We start from the raw sequence: 22,693 nt of genomic DNA, 5'->3' as shown, positions 1-22,693 counted from the left end.
CTCCCAGGGACCCCACACCCTCTCCCAGGGACCCCTCGCTGGCTGACCCCTCCCCCCCGACCCCTCACCCGCTGACCTCTCCCATCCCTGACTCCTTACCCGATGACCCCTCACCTGCTGACTCCTCCCTGGCCGCAGGCAGCGGGCGGAGCTGGAAGAGCTGAGGCAGCAGCTGGAGGAGAGCAGCTCTGCACTGACCCGAGCCCTGAGGGCTGAGTTTGAGAAGGGCAGGGAGGAGCAGGAGCGCCGGCACCAGGTCTACCACCGGAGGGCTGTGCTGGGCCTGGCCAGGGGGCTGCACGGGGTGGGACTGACTGGCTTCTTATGTCCGCCCCCCCAGATGGAGCTGAATACCCTGAAGCAGCAGCTGGAGCTGGAGAGGCAGGCGTGGGAGGCCGGCCGCACCAGGAAGGAGGTGGGGGCCTGGGCGCCCAGGTGGGCAGGGGTTGGGGGCTGCCCCGCGTGGGCAGGAGTCGGGGGCTGCCCCAGGTGGGTTTTGCTGCTGCTGTGGCATCCTGGGGGCTCGTTTCTGGGAGTCACATCTGGCTGCTTGGGGTTGTCGTCTGAACTGACGCTGAGTGTGTTGCTTTCAGCCCATCTTTTGCGTGGGCTCTGGAAGGATCAAGGGTGCCTGGAGCGCATCCTCTGTGGTCCGAGAACAGGCGTTGCCCCTCTCGCTAGGGGCTGCTACACCCCTGCGCCCCACGATCAGCCCACCGACACTCAGATGTACAGAGAGGCACACGCACAACAGGGGCTCCCCCCTTAGCCTCTGGGGCCTTCTGTGGGGGGTGGACTCTGCCACGGTGACAGTCCCATACACATTCTCACCACCCATGCCCGCCGCGAGGCTACAGTCCAGGCTGACCGTGCCCGTCACCTGGTTTCACACCCTGGTGGGCTGGGATGTCACCCAGCAGCCAGGCAGGCTGTGGCAGTGGATGCCTCTGGGCCCAGTAGCATGCTCCCGACGTAGGCCTGTGGGGCCCAGGGCTGGGCACATGAAACTCTGGGAGTTTTCAGAGGCTTCCAGGAGGCTGCCAGCTTAGGCTCTGAATGCCTGGGCTTGGGGGCCCAGGCCCCGCCCTCAGCAACACGCAAGTCCAACTTTCCCATCCCATCTGGTAGCAGAAGGTGGCCTCAGGTTGTCATGGGCTGTGGGTCTCTGAGGGAGGGGACCCTGGGCTGTGCATCATGACGGATCTCTGGTACGCCTATGCCCACACTGGGTCCTGACGACAGGACGTAGCGCACCCCTGGACGGGGGTCTGGAGAGGGGGAAGGCCCCTTGCTCCCCTGTGGCTCAGAACCTGGAGCCCCCCAGGACCCCCTGAGGCTGGCCCTGGCCCCGCGGGCCGGCTCCGGGTGGCAACCCCCAGGCAGCGCGTGTCCCCCCAGGAGGCGTGGCTGCTGAACCGGGAACAGGAGCTGAGGGAAGAAATCCGGAAAGGCCGGGACAAGGAGATTGAGCTGGTCATTCACCGGCTGGAGGCCGACATGGCGCTGGCCAAGGAGGAGAGTGAGAAGGCTGCCGAGAGCCGGTAAGGACCCGCCACGGCTGGGTCACCAGCTGGGGAGGCCCAGGAGCTGAGGCGCAAGGACCCGTGTGTGACTGGGCTGGAGTGACCCTGCCCTCCCCCCAACTCCAGCATCAAGCGCTTACGGGACAAGTACGAGGCAGAGCTCTCCGAGCTGGAGCAGTCGGAGCGGAAGCTTCAGGAGCGGTGCTCGGAGCTGAAGGGCCAGCTTGGGGAGGCCGAGGGCGAGAATCTGCGTCTGCAGGGCCTTGTGCGGCAGAAGGAGCGGGCGCTGGAGGATGCGCAGGCGGTGAGTGGGCGGGTGTCAGGTGGGCAGTGGGCACCCCCAGGCCCCTCCTGCATGCACGCAGCCAGTCGCTGGCAGCCGGCTCACTGCCTTCTGTGCCCACCCAGGTGAACGAGCAGCTTTCTAGCGAGCGCAGCAACCTGGCCCAGGTGATCCGCCAGGAGTTCGAGGACCGGCTGGCAGCCTCTGAGGAGGAGACGCGGCAGGCCAAAGCCGAGCTGGCCACGCTGCAGGCCCGCCAGCAGCTGGAGCTGGAGGAGGTGCACCGGAGGTGGGCGGCGGGGGCTGCAGGGCTGGAGACGGAGGCGGGGCAGGGGAGCGGGCAGGACCTCTGCAGCTCCAAGCCCCCGGAGGCTGTGGCTGAGGAAGGCCAGGAGAGGCAGAGACAGGGCCCTGTAGGCAGAGGCTGGTGTGGGTTCCATGTCTGGGGCCCAGGAGACCTAGATCTGTTTTCCTCCCGGGTGCTTACTCCAGGGTGTCGGCCATCCCTGTTGGGGCACCCGAGTGGGTCGGGTCTGGGCCTGGCAAGTTCTCCAGGGAGGCAGCTCCCGGGACCCTGGGCTGGGTGGACAGGCGCTGAAAGGGCTGAGGCGCTGTAAGGTTCCCAGCGAGCTCCCTCCACGGGGGTCCTGCATCCTTCCTGTGCCATCTGCTGCCATGGGCTGAGAGGTGGGTGTGGGCGAGGCGTCCCACCCCATCTGGGTACCAGGCCTCCCCAGGTGTGGCCAGGGTCATACTCCAGGGGCCTGTGTTGGGTCCTGACTCACAGCAGGTGGGTTGCCTGGACAGCTGTCTGGGCCAGCCACAGGAGTCGTGGTCAGCAGGGCTGGGACCAGGCTGACCAGGCGGCTGCCCCGTGCACCCTGTGCACTGCAGGCCAGTCTGGGGCCATGGGGCGGGGGCCACACTGAAGCCTACCATGTACTACCCACAGGGTGAAGACAGCCCTCGCGAGGAAGGAGGAGGCCGTGAGCAGCCTCCGGACACAACACGAGGTGAGTCCCTGTGGCCAGCCCTGCTGGACCTTGGGGCTGGGAGCAGGCCTGACCCTGTGGGTGTGTTGCAGGCTGCGGTCAAGCGGGCCGACCACCTGGAGGAGCTGCTGGAGCAGCACAGGAGGCCCACGCCAAGTACCAAGTGACCAGGGATGCCGGGAACACTGTCGAAGAACGGAAGGCAGAGGACAGAGGCTGGACATGGGCCCAGAGGCCCACAGGGACGCCCACCTGCCCCCCACAGAGGCTGGTGGTTGAGATGCCCACGGCTGAGCACCTGTGGCTGCATTTTAACAGTAAAGGAGGCCGTTGTTTTCAGCGCCTTGAGTGACTGCCTTGTCTTCTCTCCTGGGCTAGAGGCTGCCCAAGACCCCCAGAGCAGCCAGGCGTGGGTTTGGCTCTCTTCCTCCCACTCCCCTCCGCAGCCTGAGCAGGCTGACCAGGGAATCACGAAGCTTGGCCATCAGCCCCCCAGCTAGCAGCCCTCAACACTCAGCCAGCAGCCCCCAGCACTCAGCCAGCAGCCCCCCTGCACTCAGCCCGCAGCTCCCCAGCATTCAACCCAACCCCCAAGTTCCTGTTCCCTGCCTTGCCCTGGACCCTGGAAGTCCCAAGCACGGGGAATTCCCTACCCCGTTCCTGGCCAGGCGCAGGAGGAGCTCAGCAGAACTCACCCCCTGGGAGGAGCTCCGAGGGCCCCGCCGTGGCCCTGCAGGTGCTGGAAGCCCATGGCTGCCAGCGTGCTCCTATGGCTGGAGAGACTCGAGAGGGACAGGAAGCCCTACCCTCCCCGCTGTCAAGGTGTGACAGTCTGGAGCTCTCAAGAAATGGGGATGGACAGGGCCCACCCATGAGGATGGGGGCACTGGGGAAGGTCCCAGGCAGGAGAGGGTACCACTGGCCCAGAGCGTCTCTTCACACCCAGCCTGGTTCTCAGCCCAGGTCAGCTTGGCCCGGTCAGTTCAGAACCTGCCCCAAATCCTCAGGGGGCAGCCCTCCCTCCACCTCCGTCTACACTGACCAGGAAGTGAGTGTTGGATGCCAACTCACCGGGATGGGAGGTCCAAAGCCGCGCCTGAATGCCTGGTGGCAGACAAGGGTCTCCAAGCAGACCGCACTATCCTGGGACCGGGCTTTGGGGTCGCTCAGGCTGCCACACCACACTGTCCCAGCATCTGCACCGGGTAGACCCATCGCCCCCGAGCCTGTCTTCCTACCTGCAGCATGGCTAGGACCTCCCTGGCCGCAGCAGCTGCCTGGGGTCCTGGGAAGCCCCCTGTGGAACAGAGGTGCTGCTGGCTACCCAGGCCTGCTCCAACACCCTGCCTGAGGCTTGCTTTCCCCCAGGAGGGGCTGGCCGGGCTCAGGTCCTCGTGCCCAGCACCATCCTGCTGGCCAAGTCACTGCCCTGGACACAAGGCACGTCCTGGTCCTTACATCTTTATCCTTCCAGGTGGTATCGTCCCTGGTCCCCTTGTGGGCTTCGGTGACCAGGGATGTGAGTGAGATGGGCCTTGTCCTGCATCTGGTGTGGGTCCCCCACCCGGCAGGGGGTGCAGGCCAGTGGGTCCCTCTCGCTCACCACCCCCCAGGTTCCCAGGTCCAGGCCTCGGGGAGCCCAAGCCAGGAGGAGCTGAGGACCTCAGGGGTGAACTAGGAAAACGCCCCTAACAGGGACAGGGCCCAGGCAATGTGGCTTCAGGGGACTGTGTGCAAATCATGCTTGTGGACCTGGGGCGTGGCGGGAGGCCCAAAGGTGGGCCCCAAGATGTTGGAATCAGAGCTGGAGGCTCGGCCTGGAGCCGTGTGTGGCACTGGGCTCGGTATCCAGAGCACAGGACAGGGCAGTGCGGGTCCCCGGGGTCGTGGTTGGTCACGCAGAACCACCGCTGGGCCGTCCCCCTTTTGCAGACAGGGCCAGGCCTGTGTGAAGGTGAAACGCACAGCAGGGACAGAGCCTGGGGGGTGGGAGGGGCGGCTTCTGCCGTCCCCTAGGTCACTGTGAGCCCTGCTTGTCTTGGGCACTCAGGCTCAGCTCAGGGGCCACCCCACTCCCAGGGCCTGCTCCCGGGCCAGGGTGAGACCCAGGCACCTCTTGGTGAGGCTGCAGAGAGGAGCCGAGGATGACAGCCGCGTCCCTTATGATGAGTTGCTGTTGGCCAGGCCCCATGCTGAGGACAAAGCTCCAGAGGCCTCACCAAAGCCTGTGTGGGGGCAGTGGCCCCCAGGGACGATGGTGACACTGGCTGCAGGGTGCTGAGAGCTGAGTCACTCAGCTGGGCTTTAACTCCAGAGCTTCACCCAAATGTGAGCTCAGCTGGCCAGGCGGGCTCTGAGAACGGGGGCCTGTGGATCTCAAGTCCTGAGCCCCACACCTCCGTCACCGCAGCTGAAGCCCCCAGGAACCGGCTCCCAGGAGCAGTGCAGGGCCAAGCTTTCTGCGGGGAAAACAAGCTTTCTGCTCCGGCTCACATTCGGGCGCCCTGGCCGCAGAAAAGGTATTTTTATCAGTGAAATGGCTGCGAATTACTAAACTAAGTATGTTTACAAGGTCTCCGGCAGGACACACAGGGTGACCTCCACAGAGATGGTGAGAAGAGGCCTGGGACACTCACGGCCAGAAAAGGAGTGAGAAAGGGGGTGTGGCCTTCAGCTGGGGGCATCCCCGGCTTCCCAGCCCCTGCTTGATGGGTTTTTCATTTGCTTGTTCATTTCTCCTCCATTCCTGAGTCCTTCATTTGTTGGCGCTCAAGGACGTGTGGAGGGCCTTTTGCATTTGGGGCCGCCTCTGGATCGTTGCATCTCTTGGATTTTGTTTTTCGTTGTTGTTTTAATTTTAATTTTATTTGTTTATTTTTATTTATTTATTTTTGAGACAGTCTCTTGTTGCCCAGGCTGGAGTGCAGTGGCATGATCTTGGCTCACTGCAACCTCCGCCTCCCGGGTTCAAGCGATTCTCCTGCCTCAGCCTCCCAAGTAGCTGAGACTACAGGCGCCCGCCACCACGCCCAGCTAATTTTTGTATTTTTTAGTAGAGACGGAGTTTCACCATGTTGGCCAGGCTGGTCTCGATCTCTTGACCTCGTGATCCACCCGCCTCGGCCTCCCAAAGTGCTGGGATTATAGGCATGAGCCACCGCGCCTGGCCTAATTTTTATTTTTTGAGACAAGGTCTTGCTCTGTCGCCCAAGCTGGAGTGCAGTGGCGCGATTATAGCTCACTGCAGCCTCAAACTCCTAGCCTCCAGTGATCCCCTGCTTCAGCCTCCCAGGTAGCTGGGACTACCTGGTAGTGGGAAACCATGCCCAACTACTTTTGTTTTACTTTTTGAGGACAGTCTCACTATGTTGACCAGATTGGTCTCAAACTCCTGGGTTCAAGTGATCACCCCCACCCTGGCCTCCGAAAGTGGAATTACAGGTGTGAACCACCATGCCCAGCCTGTTGGGTTTTAATTCAAATTTTAGATGAAGAGACTGGGGCTGCGTATCATTCCTGTCTCTGCTGCCCTCCAGTCACGTGGCCTCACGTGTTGTGCTGATGAGAAAGGTGTCCCTGAGAGGCTGGAAGATTGAGGGGAGGGCCTGTCTGCCAGGCGGCTTCACCTGGACAGGGGTGCCTGGGGAAGGGGGCTGAGATGGTGTTTCTCCCCCCTGTGGGGAGTGGAGTGCGGGAGACTGGGAGTGGGGTGGGAAGGGGGCGGCTCTACGCTCCAGGGGCAGCTATTAGGCCCCAGCCTTCCGGGAAAGGCCCCAGGTCAAACCTGTTGCCCTGAGCCTTCCCGCTGCTTCTGCTCCAGGTAGTTCTAGTGCCCAACAGACAGCAACACAGAGGTGGGCTTCACCCAGCAAGACACTGTGGAGGTCCTCAGGGGCTTGGAGGGGTCTCTGAGTCATGGTGGGGGGCACCCCGAGTCTTACCATTGAGAAAGCTGGGCTCCCTTCCCCCAGCTGGGTCACTTCCCTGTCTAGGTTGATGGGCCATTGGGGGTGGGGGGAGGGCTTCGGGGCGGGGGCCAGACCCTAGAAGCACAGATGGACTCTGCCCGGGGTTCATTCCACCCCACCTGGCTCACCGCCCTCATGGGCTCCATTCTCTCCCTGGCAGAGCCTGCTTCGAGACAGTTCACAGCATCAACCAAATCATCTAAGTCCACGTGCTGTCGATGCCAGGCCTAGAATTTGGGGTACAGCAATTCTCCTGCCTCAGCCTCCCAAGTAGCTGGGACTAGAGGTGCCTGTTACCACACCCCAGCCCTCGAGGGGTTTATGTTCCAGCAGGGGAGACGGACAGAAAGCAGGAAACTTAACATTTCACAATGCCCACCTTTATTTCTGTCCCCTCCTGCGAGCTTCCTTTTTTGTTCTTTTCCTAACTTCTTGGGAAGGATACTTAGACCATTGATTCCCAGGCCCTTTTCCTTTGGAGTCTGTGCGTCTAAGACTGTGAGTTTCCCTCAAGGCACCGTTTGAGCGGCAGCCACAAGTTGACATGTTGTATTTTCATTCTTCTTTGGTGCGAAACATTTCCAAATTTGCAGGATGGTCCCTTTGAACCACAGGCTGTTTAGAACTGTGCTGCTTTTTTTATCTTTTAAATTTCTAACTTAGCTTCTCTATGGTCAGAGAATGTTCCATATTATTTCAATCCTTTGACTTGATTGAGTCTCACTTTAGGTCCCAGCGTTTGGACAATTTTGGTAAATGCTTTACATATTTAAAAATAATGTGCGTTCTGCAGAGACAGGGGTTCGCCATGTTGGCCAGGCTGGTCTTGAACTCCTGACCTCAGGTGATCCGCCTGCCTCAGCCTCCCAAAGTGCTGGGATTACAGGCGTGAGCCACCGCACCCGGCCCCTTCTTTTTATTTTCAAACTTTCTATGGCCTCTGAGCACAGCGCGAAAGCTGCCCCAGATAATCCAAAACCAGGTTTGGCCGGTGTTGGGCTGGATCTGGCCCTGGGACTGACTTTTGCCAACCTCCTGTCCGGTGGGCTCACTGTGGCTGTGGCTGACGGGGAGGGGAGGGGCTGAGCTCGGCTCTGCACTGACGGTGAGGGCAGCCTCCAATTGGTGAGGTTGGGTTGGGTTCTCTGCTGTTCTTACTCCCACTGGGTAGCCCATAGCAGCTGCAGCCAAAGCCCCTCCTCCCAGACAGGCCCTGGACAGCAGGAGGCCGCCCAGCGCCCTCTCAGTCCCGCTGCTGACTGGCAGACGCCCGATGGGGCAGCCTGTACCGCCTGCACTCACCTCTCAGAGCTCCCCTGCTCTGGATCTTAGCACCCCTGCTTTGTTTGCTCATAATAAACGCGTGCATACGCGAATGTCATAGCATATTAGGGGATGGGGAATGCTTTGGGGAAAAGACCTGGTCCAGGGGGACGCAGGATGCTGGCGAGGGTGCGTGAAATATCAAACAGGGCAGGTAAAGACGACCTCATTGGGATTCGACATTTGCAGAAAACATCGAAGAAGAGAGAGTCTGTCTTGCAGCCGGATGTCTAGGGAAGAGCATGCCAGGCTGAGGGCTGGAGGTGCAAAGGCCCCAGGGCAAGGTGGCGCCTGGCTGAGGAGGCAAGGGGGCCACGTGGCTGCATCAGGAGGGGCAGGACCTGGGGGTCTCAGGTCAGAGGGAAAGTGGGAGTCAGAGTGCATGAGGCCCCTAGAGTCACCCTGTGTGAGGGGAGAGCCCTCCAGACACAAAGGTGAGGAAGGACCTTCAGAGGGTAGAGGTGGAGAGACCAACCAGGGGGCTGTGGTGGTTGCCCAGGCGAGAGTGACCATGGCCAGGGTGGTGCGGGCAGTGGGCTCTGTGTGTATTTCACGACGGAGCCTGTAGTTACATGCAGGTGGGCCGTGAGGATGGTGTGTGAATCAGCCTCACTCTTGCTGCTGCGACAAATAGACCCTGACATTGCCACACTCGCCCCTGGAACGGCTGTGTTCTCACTCCCGTAAGTTCAGCAAGGGTTCCCCTGATAGGCGGGTGTCTTCCCTTCTGGGGTGAGCCGGGAGTCAGGCTCCCAACACCCTCAGTGCCACCAGCCCAGAGGGCCTGGAGTCCTGTGTGGCCAGTGAGCAGCTGGAGGCCAACACCCACACCCACTAATGGCACCAAGGGGACCCAGGCCCCTGCCGCTCACAGGACCTGGGGGCTGGGAACTGCCAGGGCTGGGGGCCCTTAAGCCACCAGATGAGGGGGTTCTAGGCAGGCGAGTGTGGGCGGGACAGAGGACCAAGGACTGGGCTGGGGTCCCACCGGAAGCACTAAGTGGGGAGAGGAGCACCATGGAGGGAGACACGCAGCCGGGAGATAGAAGGGCCCAGCCTGGGGGCCTGAGCAGGCAAGAGATGGAGGTGGAGGGTCTGCTGGGTGCTTCGGCCTGGAACGAGGCCCCTGCCAGGGGCACCCAGGGGCTGCAGGTGTCCCCATACTGCGTTCAGGCATGAACTGGGAGTGCGTGGCCCCAGGCCAGGCCCATTGCAGATTGGGAAGGGGCCCTTCAGGGGTTTGGGCCCAGAGAGCACTGTGCACCCTGCTGACCGGAGGCCCACCCAGACGGAATCTCACTACAGGGTTGCCCTTGGGGGTTGCCCACAGCCAGGTGGGGCTGGGAGATGGGAGAAGACGTCTTCATTCCCACCCTCACACGCCCACCCTGCCCCCCAGCCGTTGTCACCCATGGCCCTGATGCTGCCCCCACCCCAGTTCACACCAGCATCCCCAACAGACACACCAGGCTGCGTCATTCACTTAATGCTGCTTTTCTTCCATTTTCCTTCAAAAGCTGGGTCCACCCTCACGGCTGCCGCCTCTTACTGGCCCCAACGGCTTCTGCCCAGGTGCGTGGTCACCCCGGTTACCCCATGGGAGCCCCTCGGCTGGCCAGGGCTAGTCATGGTGCTACTTCTTCTTTGGAATTTTCTCCTTTTTGATCAATTCAGAAAATTCTAGAGCAGGAGACCAATTTAAAGTAAGTACCCCTGTTTTGTGTCCCCCAGTTCCTGTAGGCCCTTTAACTCTCAGAGGAGGCAGAGGGAGTGTGCCTGGACTACACAGTCCAGGGGGTCCTGTCCCCAAGTCCTTGAGCAGGGACGAGGCCTCCAGCCCATCTGGCCGGGGGTGGCCCCACGCTGGAGCTGTTTGTCCTGGGCCCAGCTGCTTGGTCGTCACAAGTTGACCCCAGCTGGGGACTGGGGGCTTGCAATGGCCTGGGTCTCTGCAGAGACTCTCAGGAATTCCCACCAGACCCTCTGAGAGCAGGTGCTCATTGGTGATCATCCCTCAGTGGGGAAACTGAGGCATGGAGCAGCTGGGGGGCCTGAGTTCTGAGAGGGGTCAGGATGCCTATCAAGCCTTGTGACCTCCCCCCCAACAAGCCAGGTTTGCTGGGGTTTCTAGACCCAGGCAGATGAGAACGGCCCGTGGCTGGGCAAGGGGTGTCTGGAGGCCCAGCCCACCTTGTGTGCCCTCCACCCTCCAGGCCTGTGGCCAGCCACTGGGGTTGTGTGGGGGTGAGATGGCCCAGACCTCAGGGCAGCCATGGAGAGCCTCAAAGACCGTGGGTCCCCCACAAGATGGCATCCCGAGCTCTGAGACCCCATACCCGCTGGCTCTGCCACAGTTGGCCTTCCCAAAGCCCTCCTGGCCACCTCTCTGCAGTGGGACCCTTGGCCCAGGGAAGAGCACCTAGACTCCTGGCCCAGACCCCTGAGCCTGGGTTTCCTCATCTGTGAGTTGTGTGCCAGTGCCCTCGGGGCGGGGCCATGGGCAAGGGTGGCGGCCTAGCAGGGGAAGGAGGGTCCTGAGGGTGCCCCGGCTGTGCTGCCCCCACCTTCGTAGTCGATCCTCCCGTCCCCGTCTGTGTCTGCCGCCTGGATCATGGCCTCGGCCTCCTCGTCTGTCAGCGGGGCGGTGGGCCCGCTGCTGGGGATGATGGACAGGATGTACCTGGGGCCGAGGGGGCTCGAGTCAGGGCCAAGGGGCTTCCGGCCAGTGCCCAGTGACTCACGAGCCGTTCGTCCCCCACTTTGTAGGCGAGGGCACTTTGGGCCGGGAGCCCGGGCCTCTGGGCCTCCTGGGCCTCTAGCCGGTTCTGGCCCAGCCCTGCCAGCTGCAAGGCCAGCGGGGACCCGGTGGGGGAAGGCCGGGTCTGCCAGGTGGGCATTCGGCGTGGTCTGGGTGGCCTGGGCCCCACCCCTCCCTGGCCGCCAGCCATTACTTGATCTCGTTCCACTCAATGAAGCCGCTCTTGTCCTTGTCCAGGGACTGGAAGGCCCTGTGGATGGCGTCGTCCAGCTGGCCCGAGGCGTGGAGCTTGCGCATGTGCTCGAAGAACTTGAGGTAGTTGAAGGACCCTGGGGCAACCAGGCGGGGCTCACGGAGGGGCCCACCTCACTTCAGCTGGGCCTCCAGGGAAGACCCCGCCCTGGGATGGGGGCTGCCGGGTCCTGCACCCCCATGTCCCCGCCCGCCGCAGGTCCTGGTGTCCTGGACCCATCAGCCCCAGGAAAGGGATGAGGTCTCCTGACCACAGGGGGGCTGGACGGGTGGGGGGCCGTGCCAGGCGGGGGCATGCTGTACCGTGGTGTCTCATGTCCGTGGGCAGCAGCTCAATGTCCTTGTCTGATAGGGACGTGCCCATGGCCAAGGCCATCTTCTTCATCTGGGAGGAGAAGTCCTCCTCCATCCTGGTCCTGGGTGGATAGGGAGTCAATTCGTGGGGTGCACGCACGGATTGGGGGTGCTGCTTGGGCCAGAGCAGACGTAGACGCCGCCTGGTGCTGGGTCCTGCCGTAAAGTGGGAATGGTGACAGGCGTCACAGTGTTGGGGTCATGCCAGGGCCCCGAGACATGCTGGGATCCCAGCCAGGCAGGTGGGGGTCTGGGCACAGGCAGAGGGGTCAGCGGGAGGGGCCGGGCCATCCTGTGCCCCTCACGGCAGCGCCTTGTGACCTGCTGGGCTCTCAGGTTGCCGTCCCCAGGGGGTGTTGGGTTCTGGGGCTCAGCACAGCAGCTATCTCAGAGCGCAAGGGGAAGCGGGTGTCCTGGGCTTCTTGGCCCTCTTGAAAGTTCACGGGGTGGTAGAGCCTTCTGGAACGCTCTTGCTGCCAGGAGGGGCGGCCTGTGTTCTCGAGTGGGGCTGAGCAGTGGCCAGAGGCATCTCTGCTCTCCTCTGGATAGAGAGGCCATAGGTCAAGGGTTGCAACCCAACCCTGGCGCCCCAGAGGTGTGAGGAGCGCCAGTTGCAGCCCCTGGACCAGGTCCTGCTCCCCAACCCATGGTGCCTCCAGCTGCCATGTGATGTGGGGAGACGCCTGCCCCTTCACAGGGTTGTGCGAGGAGCCAGGAGGGAAGGGAGATGGTGGGGAATGGGCTTGCCCGCTGCTGTGGGGCTGGAGCTGGGCCCCCACAGCCCTTGCAGTGGCTGATTCCCCCAGCCAGCAGGGTGGTGGTGAGCGGGCAAGAGGGACAGGACTGGGCCTCGGAGGCCCTCAGGACAGGCCCCGCCCCACTTCATTCAGAGCTGGGACTCTGGCTCGCCTTCCCCAACCCTGGCATCTTGGGGACCTGTTTTGGAAGAGGGAACACCCACCTACCACTCGGGGCCCCGGGCCCAATGTCACCTCCTTTACAGAGGAGGGGCTGGGCCGAATTCCAGGCTAAACGTGGCCAAGCCAGGAACCAATGTCCCATCTGCCCAGTGCTGGGGGTGCCCCTGGGCTGAGCTCGTTCACCACCCCCAATCCCACTGCTCTCAGGGGTGCCCCCAACGAAGGCAGGGGAGCCCGAGATCCGGGCTGGAGACAGGGTGGGAGGCAGGCCTGGAGCTCCAGGCTGCTGGTTTATTTATAGCTCGTGCATCCGCGGCCCGGGCTGGAGTTTAATGGGATCCCAGTGAGCTGGGATGTCCGGCCGGGGGAGGCTGCGTGTCGCCACACAAGCTGTCCTTGGGCCCTGCTCAGATTCTGGGGGCTGCCCTCAGTGCCAGGAAAGGCCCTGCCGAAAGGCCTCTGTTTCCCCACTCCCTTTACCTACCCTCCACAGCTAGAGATCCTGGAGCCTCCAGGCTGGGCTAAGACCCCTCACACCACACACCTCCCCAGCATTGCTACATCTGGGATGCCCTGCTCCGGGCCATTCCCGACCTTCCATTCTCGGAAGCTGTGGTCTGCCCACAGCAACTAGCCTCTGCCACCCAGTCTCCAAGGGCAGATGCTGAGATGAGAGAGGCCTCTCGGGGGAAGGGGTGATAGAGGCAGTGGGGTCCCTCTGGGTCAGGGGCAGAGTGTGGGGACCAGAGCCGGCTCTGTGTGCCTGCTGGAGTCCGGGGGCCAGAGGCCTTGGACTCGCTGCCCTGCCAGCCCCACCCCATCTCCATCCCCACTTAGAGCCTGCGGGCCTAGGGGCAGAGTGAGCAGGTCCAGCTCCCTATGCAGAGGCCCCAGCTCGCAGCCGCCTCTTGTAGCCGTGCCCACAGAGGGTCGTGCCAGCACACACGTGCACACATGTGCGCCCCGCAGGACCAGGCACCTGCAGCTGTCTTCCATCCTTGGGGCTTGTAGCGGTGCTGCTGGCAGGGAGGGTCATTCCTTCTGTTTCCACCCTGTTTCCCGACCTCCCCTGGGTCCCCTGGGGTCTCCCAGGGCCACCCTTGTCCTGTGGATGAAGAGAAGGCCTCCAAGTTCCCACCATCCAGCTCGGATAACCTCAGCGGCCAGAGACCCACACCCCCCTCCTTGGCAGGGCTTACCTCTGCCTGGCTTCTTTCGAGAGTTCTGGAAGGTGGGTCAGGCTGAGGTGTGGAGAGGCCCAGGGGCTCCAGCTTTTATACCTGCAAGCCTGTTTACATCTCGGGGCTGCAGCTGTCCTCGCCCCTCCCTGGCACTCCAGCCTGGCACGGGCAGCTCCCAGGGGCTCGCAGGCACTTGGTGTGTCCACACTGGTCTGGGCAGACTGACCCTTAGCAGTGCCTGGCCTCCCCAAACCTGGGGTGGGGTTAGGGAGGAAGAGAGGGCACCAGTGAGCCGGTGAGCAGGTGACCGAGGCCAGCTGGGCAGACAGCAGCTGGAAGCCTGAGGTCAGAGGGGCTGAGGGACCTGCCCAAGGTCGTGGGGCTGGAACCCACGCCTCGGGCCTCCAGTGCAGCGGGTTGTACACAGTGGGAGGGGCTGCGGGCGGTGGGGGTGGTGCAGGGAGATTGAGGCTGGGGACCCTGCCCCCCCAGCTCTGGTGCAGGAAACAGGTTGCAGGGCCAGGCATGTGAGTGGGGTTTGAAGGGGCAGCCGAGTGGGTGCTGCGGCCCAGCCTGCGGGCTTGGGCCGGGTGGAAGGGGCACAGCACAGCCTGCAGGCCGGTGGGGGTGGGGAGGCTCCAGGTTCATACGGGACGAAGTTTATCCAAGCCACGCCCTCCTCCCAAACCACCCTCCCCTGGTGGTGAGCAGGAGGGCCAAGGTGATCCCTGGCTGGCTCTGAATACACCAGGGGCACGGTTACCTTCTGCCAGGGAGGGTGGTGCCAACAGCCCTGCCCCTGTGGGGTGGTCATGCTGGGCACCGCAGGCCTGTGAGGAAGCCAAGGACGGGGCTGTCTGCTGGGGTCGGGGGGGCCTGGCTTTCTACTGGAAGCCACAGGACTGCCCGGGCCTCTTACGTAGGCTGTGGTAGCCTCTGCTCATGTTGGAGGTGGGAGGGTATTGTCCTCACTAATGAAGGTGACGGTCATGATATGCGACAGGTGACAATGAATGTAATAACAGTGTCATCTGCCATTGGCGGGGCCCCAGGGGTCTCAGCAGCCTCTTGAGGGAGGCTGCATTATCCTCCTTCTTCAAGAGACCCCAGGAGATGAGGAGACGAATCCAGTCTACACCCGTCCCAGCCAGGTGTAGAGGTCAGAGCCACCTGGAGCCTCAGGTCAGACATCAGGGAGATGTCCAGGCTCAGACAGGGAAGGGGACACTGGTGGGTCCTGCCAGGTCACTTTCCCAAAGGGCTGAGCCCTCCCTGGCCCCAGCAGCAATTAGTGGCCAGTTAAATTCTTGCCCAACTTTGGCCTTTAAAGGCATGTGATTGTTTTAATTAGGGTGATTGAAATATTATCTGTAATAGCTTTTGGATGAGATGAAGCAATCAGGTTTATTACAGAACATTTAGAATATGTAGATGAACACGGTGGAGATAAAGTCACCTGCAGAACACACGTTTGATGCTGGAGAATGTCCAGGCTCGGTAGATGCCTTTTCCTCCATTTCCTTAATGCTTTTCTTCTTTCTTGTGTGCTTTTTATCATGATAAAATTCACATAGTATAAATTTACCATCTTTTCTTTTTCTTTTTTATTGAGGCAGAGTCTTACTCTATCACCCTATCACCCAGGCTGGAGTGCAATAGTGTGATCTCGGCCCTGCAACCTCCGCCTCCCAGGTTCAAGCAATTCTCCTGTCTCAAACTCCCAAGTAGCTGGAATTACAGGTGCATGCCGCCACGCCCGGCTAATTTCTGCATTTTTAGTAGAGACTGAGTTTCACCATGGTGACTAGGCTGGCCTTGAACTCCTGACCTCAGGTGATCTGCCTGCCTCAGCCTCCCAAAGTGCTGAGATTACAGGCGTGAGCCACTGTACCCAGCTGCCTTTTTTTTTTTTTTTTTTGAGATGGAGTTTCAAGCCTGGTGCGGTGGCTCATGCCTGCAATCCCAGCACTTTGGGAGGCCGAGGCGGGTGGATGACCGGAGATCAGGAGTTTGAGACCAGCCTGGCCAACATGGTGAAACCCTGTCTCTACTAAAAATACGGAAATTAGCCAGCGTTGGTGGTGCGAGACTGGAGTCCCAGCTACTTGGGAGGCTGAGGCAGCAGAATCGCTGGAACTTGGGAGGCAGAGGTTGCAGTGAGCTGAGATCGCGCCACCGCACTCCAGCCTGGGTGACAAAAGGAGACTCTGTCTCAAAAAAAAAAAAAAAAGTGACTAATACTCCATTGCATGGTTGCACCACATTTTGAGTATTCATTTGCCTGTTCATGGATCCTGGATTTTTCGTCCACCTTTTGGCAATTGTGAATAATGCCGCTATAAACATGGGTGTACAAATGTCTCCTTGAGACCCTGCTTTCAGTTCTTTTGGGATGATAACCAGAAGTGGAATTGCTGGATGATGCGGTCATTCTGATTTAAGTGTTTGAGGCACTGTTTTCCATTCCCACCAGCAGCGCACAGGGGCCAATAGCCCCACATCCTCACCAACACTTGTGATTCTCTGGAGGTTTTTTTTTTTTTTTTAAATAGCAGCCATCCTCAGGGGTGTGAGGTGGCATCTCATTGTGTTTTGTTTCATTTTTTTTTGTTTTGAGATGGAGATTTGCTCTGTCACCCAGGCTGGAGCGCAGTGGCGTGACCTCGGCTCACTGCAACCTCCGCTTTCTGGGTTCGATGATTCTCGTGCCTCAGCCTCCTGAGTAGCTGGGATTACAGGCATGTGCCACCATGCTCGGCTAATTTTTGTATTTTTAGCAGAGACGGGGTTTCACCATGTTGGCCAGGCTGGTCCTGAAATCCTGGCCTCAGGTGATCCGCCCAGTTTGGCCTCCCAAAGCGCTGGGATTACAGGCATGAGCCACCGTGCCCGGCCCTCACTGTGGCTTTGATTTCCATTTCCCTCATGATTAGTGATGGTCGGCATCTTCTCATGGGCTTATTAGGCATTTAATATCTTCTTTGGATAAATGTCTTATTTATTCAAGTCCTTTGCCCATTTTTGAATTGAATTTTGTTTATTTGTGATTAAGTTTTAGGAGTTCTTCATATGTTCTCTCTAAATTTCTGGTTATTCATCTATTTTCAGATGATTTGCAGATATTTTCTGCCATTCTTTGGGTTGCCTTTTTAGCCTGTTGATATTTTCTTTTGACCCACAAATTTTTTTAATTATCATGAAATCAAAGTTGTCTATTTTTTTCTTCTGTTGCCTGTGCCTTTGCTGTCACATCCAAGAAATCTCTGTCAAATCCCATGCCATGAAGCTTTTGCTCTGTTTTCTTTTAAGAGTTTCATGTTTTACATTTAGGTCTTTGATCCATTTTGAGTTATTTTCATGTATGGTGTTAGGTAAGGGCCCAATTTCATTATTTTGCATGTGGACATCTAGTTTTCCCAGCACTATTTGTTGAAAGACTGTTTTTTCCCCATTGAATGGTCTTGGCACCCTTGTCAACAATCGTTTGACCATATTATGTGAAGGTTTATTTCTGGGCTCTCTGTTCTATTCTACTGGTTTATATGTCTGTCTGTCTGTGGGTGCCATACCATTTTGATTTCTGTAGCTTTGTAGTGAGTTTTGAAATCAGGAAGTATGAGTCTTCCAGCTTTGTTCTTCTTTTTCAAGATTGTTTTGGATATCTTGGGTCTCTTGAGATTCTATATGAATTTTAGGATGGGCTTCCTATTTCTGCAAAAGTCACTGGGATTTAGATAGGGATTGTGTTGACTCTGTAGATCGCTTTGGGAAATACTGACATCTTAACACTATTAAGTCTTTCAATCCATGAACATAGGATTCTATTTATTTTTGTGTTTCTATTTATTTTGTCTTCTTTAATTTCTTTTCAGCAATGTTTTGTAGTTTTCATTGTGCAAGTCTTTCACCTCCTTGGCTAAGTTAATTCCTAAGTATTTTATTCTTTTCGATGGTACTATACATGGAATTGTTTTTGTCTTTTTTGGACAAATTGGATAATCCTTTTCAGGTTATCCATTGGTAGTTTATAGAAATGCAACTGATACTTGGGTGTTGACTTTGGATCTTGCTACTTTGCTGATATCATTAATTAGCTCTAACAGTTTTTTTGTGGCATATTTAAGATTCTTTACATATAACATCATATCATTTGTGAACAGAGGTAATTTTTTTTTTTTTTTGAGACAGTGTCTCGCTCTGTCACCCAGGCTGGAGTGCAGTGGCGCGATCTCTGCTCACTGCAACCTCCGCCTACCAGGTTCACACCATTCTTCTGCCTCAGCCTCCTGAGTAGCTGGGACTACAGGTGCCTGCCACCATGCCCGGCTAATTTTTTGTATTTTTAGTAGAGACAGGGTTTCACTGTGTTAGCCAGGATGGTCTCGATCTCCTGACCTTGTGATCCACCCGCCTTGGCCTCCCAAAGTGCTGGGATTACAGGCGTGAGCCACCACGCCTGGCAAACAGAGGTAATTAGACATTTTTCTTTCTTTTTTTTTTTTTGAGGTGGAGTCTTGCTCTGTTGTGCAGGCTGGAGTGCAGTGGTGTGATCTTGGCTCACTGCAACCTCTGCCTCCCGGGTTCAAGAGATACTCCTGTCTCAGCCTCCTGAGTAGCTGGGACTACAGGCGCGTGCCATCACACCCGGCTAATTTTTGTATTTTTAGTAGAGATGGGGTTTCACCATGTTGGCCAGGCTGGTCTCAAACTCCTGACCTCAGGTGATCCACCTGCCTTGGCCTCCCAAAGTGCTGGGATTACAGGCATGAGCCACCGCACCCAGCCTTACTTTTTCCTTTCCAATGTGAATACCTTTTATTTCTTTTTCTTGCTTAATTGGTCCACTGGAACCTCTAGTACTATGTTGAACAGGAGTGGCGAGAGTGGACACGCTTTTCTTGATCTTAGAGGAAAAGTTTTCAGCCTTTCACCACTGAGTATGATGTTTGCTGTGAGCTTTTCATGGATGGTTTTTATCACCATGGATGGTTGAGGTAGTTTCCTTCTATTCATAGCTTGTTGAGCATTTTTATCATGAAAGGGTATTGAATTTTGTCTTTTTCTGCATCAGTTGAGATAATCACGTGTTTTCTGTTCTCCTGTGAATGTGGTGTATCACACTGATCAAATTTTATAGTTGGCCCATCCTTGCATTCCAGGAATAAATCTCACTTGATTATGGTGTGTAATCCTTTCCATATGCTGCTGACTTTAGTTTGCCAGCATTTGGCTGAGGATTTTTGAATCTGTGTTCATGAGAGATATTGGCCTGTACTTTTCTTTCCTTGTAGTCTCTTTGGCTTTGGTGTCAGGGTAATGCTGGCCTCATAGAGTGAGTTAGGAGTGGCTGAATTCAGTCTTTTGGAAAAGTTTGAGAGGAATTGGTGTTTGTTCTTTAAATGTTTGGTGGCATTCGCCAGTGAAACTGTCAGGTCCTGGGCCTTTCTTTGATGGGAGACTTTTGATCACTGATTCAATCTTCTTACTCATTACAGATCTATTCAGATTTTCTATTTCTTTGGGACTTAGTCTTGGTAGATTGTGTGTTTCTTGGAATGTGTCCAATTCTCAGTGCTTTCCTACAGAGCAAGATATGATACAGGCCTGGCTTTCCAGCTGTGAGCTTGGGCAAGCCACATAGTTGGTTCTCTCGGGGCGTCTGTGTGTAGCATGAGCTCCCACCCCACCTGCTGCTTCATGGGGGCTGTAGGGGAGAATGCGAGGGTCCATGGAGGTGGCCCACTGGGCCTGGCAGCGTCTCCCAGGACATGCAGGTTGGCCAGGGTGTTTGAGAAGCCAGCAGAAGACACCAGACAACCTGGCTTCCTCCAGTGGCCAGGCCTGAGCAGCTGTCTGTCCGTGGGTCACTGCAGGGGCCAGGGAACCATGCCAGGGCCCGGCTCATGAAGCTCCTAAAATAAGGGCCCTGGAAGGAGAGGGGATGTCTATGAGGCAGGTGGCTTCTGCGAGCACCTCTCCCCTCGCCGGCATCTCTCATTGGGTAGGGACTTTGTAGGGCTGTCACCAGGGTGAGACCAAAACAGGTACACATCACCCAGGAGCTCCCCTGGCCACGGCCTGTCTGGAAGGAGACGCTTCACTGTGCATTTGTTTCCTGATACCCCAATAACGACAGTGAGGAAGGCCTCACGCCGCCTCTTCTCCACCTGAAACCACAGGTTTTCCTTCGTGCGGGTTTCTGCCCCTCTGGTTCTTACACAGAGCTGATGTGACTGCGGTATCCGCTTTCTCGGTGTCATATCTTATCACGTCTCCACAACTCTGCAGTTACGATGGGAGATGACTCCGTGTTGTGCCTGGGAGCTGAGGACGGTCCAGCAACTTTGTGTTTTGTTTTGTTTTGAGACAGAGTCTCGCTCTGTCACCCAGGCTGGAGTGCAGCGTCGCGGTCTCGGCTCACTGCAACCTCCACCTCCCGGCTGGGTTCAAGCGATTCTCCTGCCTCAGCCTCCCAGGTAGCTGGGATTACAGGTGCCCACCACCACGCTGGCTAATTTTTGTATTTTCACCATGTAGGCCAGGCTGGTCTTGAACTCCTGACCCCAAGTGATCCTCCTGCCTCGGCCTCCCAAAGTGCCGGGATTACAGGCGTGAGCCGCCACGCCTGGCCCCAGCAACTTTCTTGACTGGCCGTCTGCTGCTGGACCAGGAGAAGCTTCAGGGTTTTTTTGTCATTAGATATAATGTTGCAGTGAGTGTTTTTGTCCAAGAAGCCCCTCCCTTTCCTTGGCCATGTTCACGTTAGTGGAATGAGCGGGTCAGAAGGTGGAAGAGTCCATGGTCCTGCCATATTCTTCTGTGTGGGGTTCACCCTAAAGCTTTCCCACTGTGTGGGGTTGTCCCGGGTGCTCCCACCCCACACCTAACACTAATAACATTGCAGTCTGTCTCCAGCAAGCAGCCCTGACCTCAGGGTGTGGCTGGATAAACACACTGCAGTCCATCCACACAATGGAACGTAACTCAGCTGTAGAAAGGCATGTGGCACCGGCAGGCCAGAGCGAGGAGGAACCTCGAGAGGAACATCCCACTGAGGGAAGCGTGGCAGACGCCCCCACATACCATGTGATTCCATTTTTATGAAATGTCCAGAATGGGCCAGTCCATGGGGACTGAACACAGAGCAGTGGGGGCTCAGGAGAAGGGAACGGGCAGGTGCTGTCTGAGGGGCCTGGGGTTTCCTCTTGGGATGGTGAGAATGTTCTGGACCCAGATGGGGGCGCAATGTTGTGAATACAAATGCTACTGAATTGTTCACTTCAAGCCGATTCATTTTATGTTATGTGAATTTTTTCAGTAAAAAAGGAAATATGTGGCCGGGCACGGTGGCTCATGCCTGTAATCCCAGCACTTTGGGAGGCCGAGGTGGGCGGATCACGAGGTCAGGAGATCGAGACCATCCTGGCTAACACAGTGAAACCCCGTCTCTACTAAAAATACAAAAAATTAGCCGGGCGTGGTGGTGGGCACCTGTAGTCCCAGCTACTTGGGAGGCTGAGGCAGGAGAATGGCGTGAACCCGGGAGGCGGAGCTTGCAGTGAGCCGAGATCGCGCCACTGCACTCCAGCCTGGGCAACAGAGTGAGACTCCATCTCAAAAAAAAGGAAATACGTGGAGTGGGAAATCATGCTTTTAATAAAACGAGACCCAAAGAAACCAGCGTCTGGAAGCATCTGCAGTGTGAGCAGCTCAGGCTGTGGACCTGCCCCTGGCTCACCTGGGCCACAGGGCCTGGGGAGCCTGGCCTGGGATCTCTGGGCGGGAGGGCGGGCTGGCAGATGCAGTGTTCTCCAAAGCTCCCGGAACCAGCACCTGCCCTGAGCTGACAGATGGCCTGTCCCCTGGGCGGCCCTTTCGGCTTCATTTCTGTTCAGAGCCGCCTCTCCTGGCCTCCAGCCCTGCCCCCAGGTCACTGGCCCCGACTATGGGCTACGCCGGCCTGGAAGGGCCACAAGGACGACTTCATAGCTCTGGAGGACAGTATTATGCCCCTTGTCCCCACACTAGACAGGCACTGCCCCCTTGGGGAGGCTCAGGTCTCACTGACCCCTGCAGGGTTGGCACTGCCCACCTTCCTGCCTGAAATAACTGCGGGGCAAGGGGGAGGCCAGGGCTGGAGGCCAAGAGGCCCCAGCTGCCCCTCCTGCCTGAGGGCCCTGCTGCCTCAGCCTGGAAGAGCACCCGGCTCTGTTCCCTCCTGGGTGCCTGCGGGTACAGGGCTGGGACTGGGGCTGGAGGGGCCCAAGCACCCTAGAGATGCCTCTAAGAGGGCCAAGATGGTGGAGGGGCATGTGGCAGAATGGGGGGTGCCCACTGCAGGGTGAGGCCCAGCCAGGCAGGGGCATCCTTGGGCTCTGCAATGCCTACTGTGGTGCCCAACAGGCAGATTTGGGTGCTGAGTCCCGGCAGCTGCGCTTGCAGAAACGCTATTATAACTGGCTAATTGGGATTCAGACGTCTGCAGGAAGAATTTGGGAAGGTGCTGACCTTGTCCTGACAGCTGCATGTTCCCCACTTTGCCTCCCTCCTCCCTCCCATGCCCTGCACTCCCATTGGGGGTTGAATTGTGTCCCCCCAAAATATGTTCAAGTCCTGACCCTGATACCTGTGAATTGGGACCTCAGTTGGAAATGGGGTTCTTGCAGCTGTGATCAAGTTGAGGAGGCCAGACTGGAGCAGGGGGTCCTAATGCAATGATGGGCCTGATAACGAGAGGAGAGGATGGACACGCGCACACACAGACACACACACACCTACACATATGCACACACCCCTACATACCAACACACACAGACACACGTGTGCACACACATATACCAACACAGACATACCTATGGATATGCACAGACACATGCACACACACCTGTGTACACACGCACACATACCAACACACCTACACATATGCAGACACATGCACACACACCTACACATGCACACACACCATATGCACACATCCACACACCCAACACACACATGCCTACACATATGCAGACACACAAACCAACACACACACCAACACATATGCACACACACACACCAACACACATGCCAACACACCTACACATATGCACACATGCACACACCAACACACACCTACACATATGCACATACATGTACA

General features: G+C 57.9%; 2 protein-coding genes across 29 annotated transcripts in view; one reads left to right on the top strand and one right to left on the bottom strand.

Moving 5' to 3' along the window:
* CEP131 (centrosomal protein 131) overlaps positions 1-3,165 on the top strand; it is a 34,513-nt gene extending 31,348 nt beyond the window's left edge. For 8 of the 28 annotated variants that reach the window (XM_016933140.4, XM_016933141.4, XM_016933137.4 and 5 more), the window contains 7 exons: positions 139-256; positions 341-415; positions 1,399-1,541; positions 1,650-1,827; positions 1,932-2,095; positions 2,759-2,819; positions 2,891-3,137. In XM_016933140.4, the coding sequence (XP_016788629.3) occupies positions 139-256; positions 341-415; positions 1,399-1,541; positions 1,650-1,827; positions 1,932-2,095; positions 2,759-2,819; positions 2,891-2,965 (814 nt within the window). In that variant the 3' untranslated portion in view covers positions 2,966-3,137. Of the gene's footprint in view, positions 1-138; positions 257-340; positions 416-1,383; positions 1,542-1,649; positions 1,828-1,931; positions 2,096-2,758; positions 2,820-2,890 lie in introns of all 28 variants that reach the window. The other 20 variants (XM_054670754.2, XM_054670755.2, XM_054670753.2 and 17 more) reach the window with 5 other exon arrangements.
* Positions 3,166-10,331: 7,166 nt separating this feature from the next.
* Positions 10,332-12,163, bottom strand: PVALEF (parvalbumin like EF-hand containing). The gene is made up of 3 exons (XM_009433489.4): positions 11,403-12,163; positions 11,041-11,176; positions 10,332-10,769 (listed from the first exon to the last, which is right to left on the bottom strand). The coding sequence occupies exons 1-3, from the start codon at positions 11,506-11,508 to the stop codon at positions 10,604-10,606; spliced, it is 408 nt and encodes a 135-aa protein (XP_009431764.1). The 5' UTR covers positions 11,509-12,163; the 3' UTR covers positions 10,332-10,603.
* Positions 12,164-22,693: the final 10,530 nt, after the last annotated feature.

The sequence above is a fragment of the Pan troglodytes genome, chromosome 19, assembly GCF_028858775.2.
Source record: "Pan troglodytes isolate AG18354 chromosome 19, NHGRI_mPanTro3-v2.0_pri, whole genome shotgun sequence".
NCBI lineage: Eukaryota > Metazoa > Chordata > Mammalia > Primates > Hominidae > Pan > Pan troglodytes.
The sequence above is the reverse complement of the archived record's forward strand: the minus strand, read 5'-3'. Positions and strand labels throughout refer to the sequence as shown.

Bases quoted from the DNA above. Each gene is read 5' to 3' on its own strand.
- PVALEF (XM_009433489.4), bottom strand. From the start codon at position 11,508: ATGGAGGAGGACTTCTCCTCCCAGATGAAGAAGATGGCCTTGGCCATG. The intron at 11,177-11,402 runs GTACAGCATGCC...TGGTTGCCCCAG, and splicing joins CACGGACATGAGACACCACG to GGTCCTTCAACTACCTCAAG. The intron at 10,770-11,040 runs GTAATGGCTGGC...CCTCGGCCCCAG, and splicing joins ATTGAGTGGAACGAGATCAA to GTACATCCTGTCCATCATCC.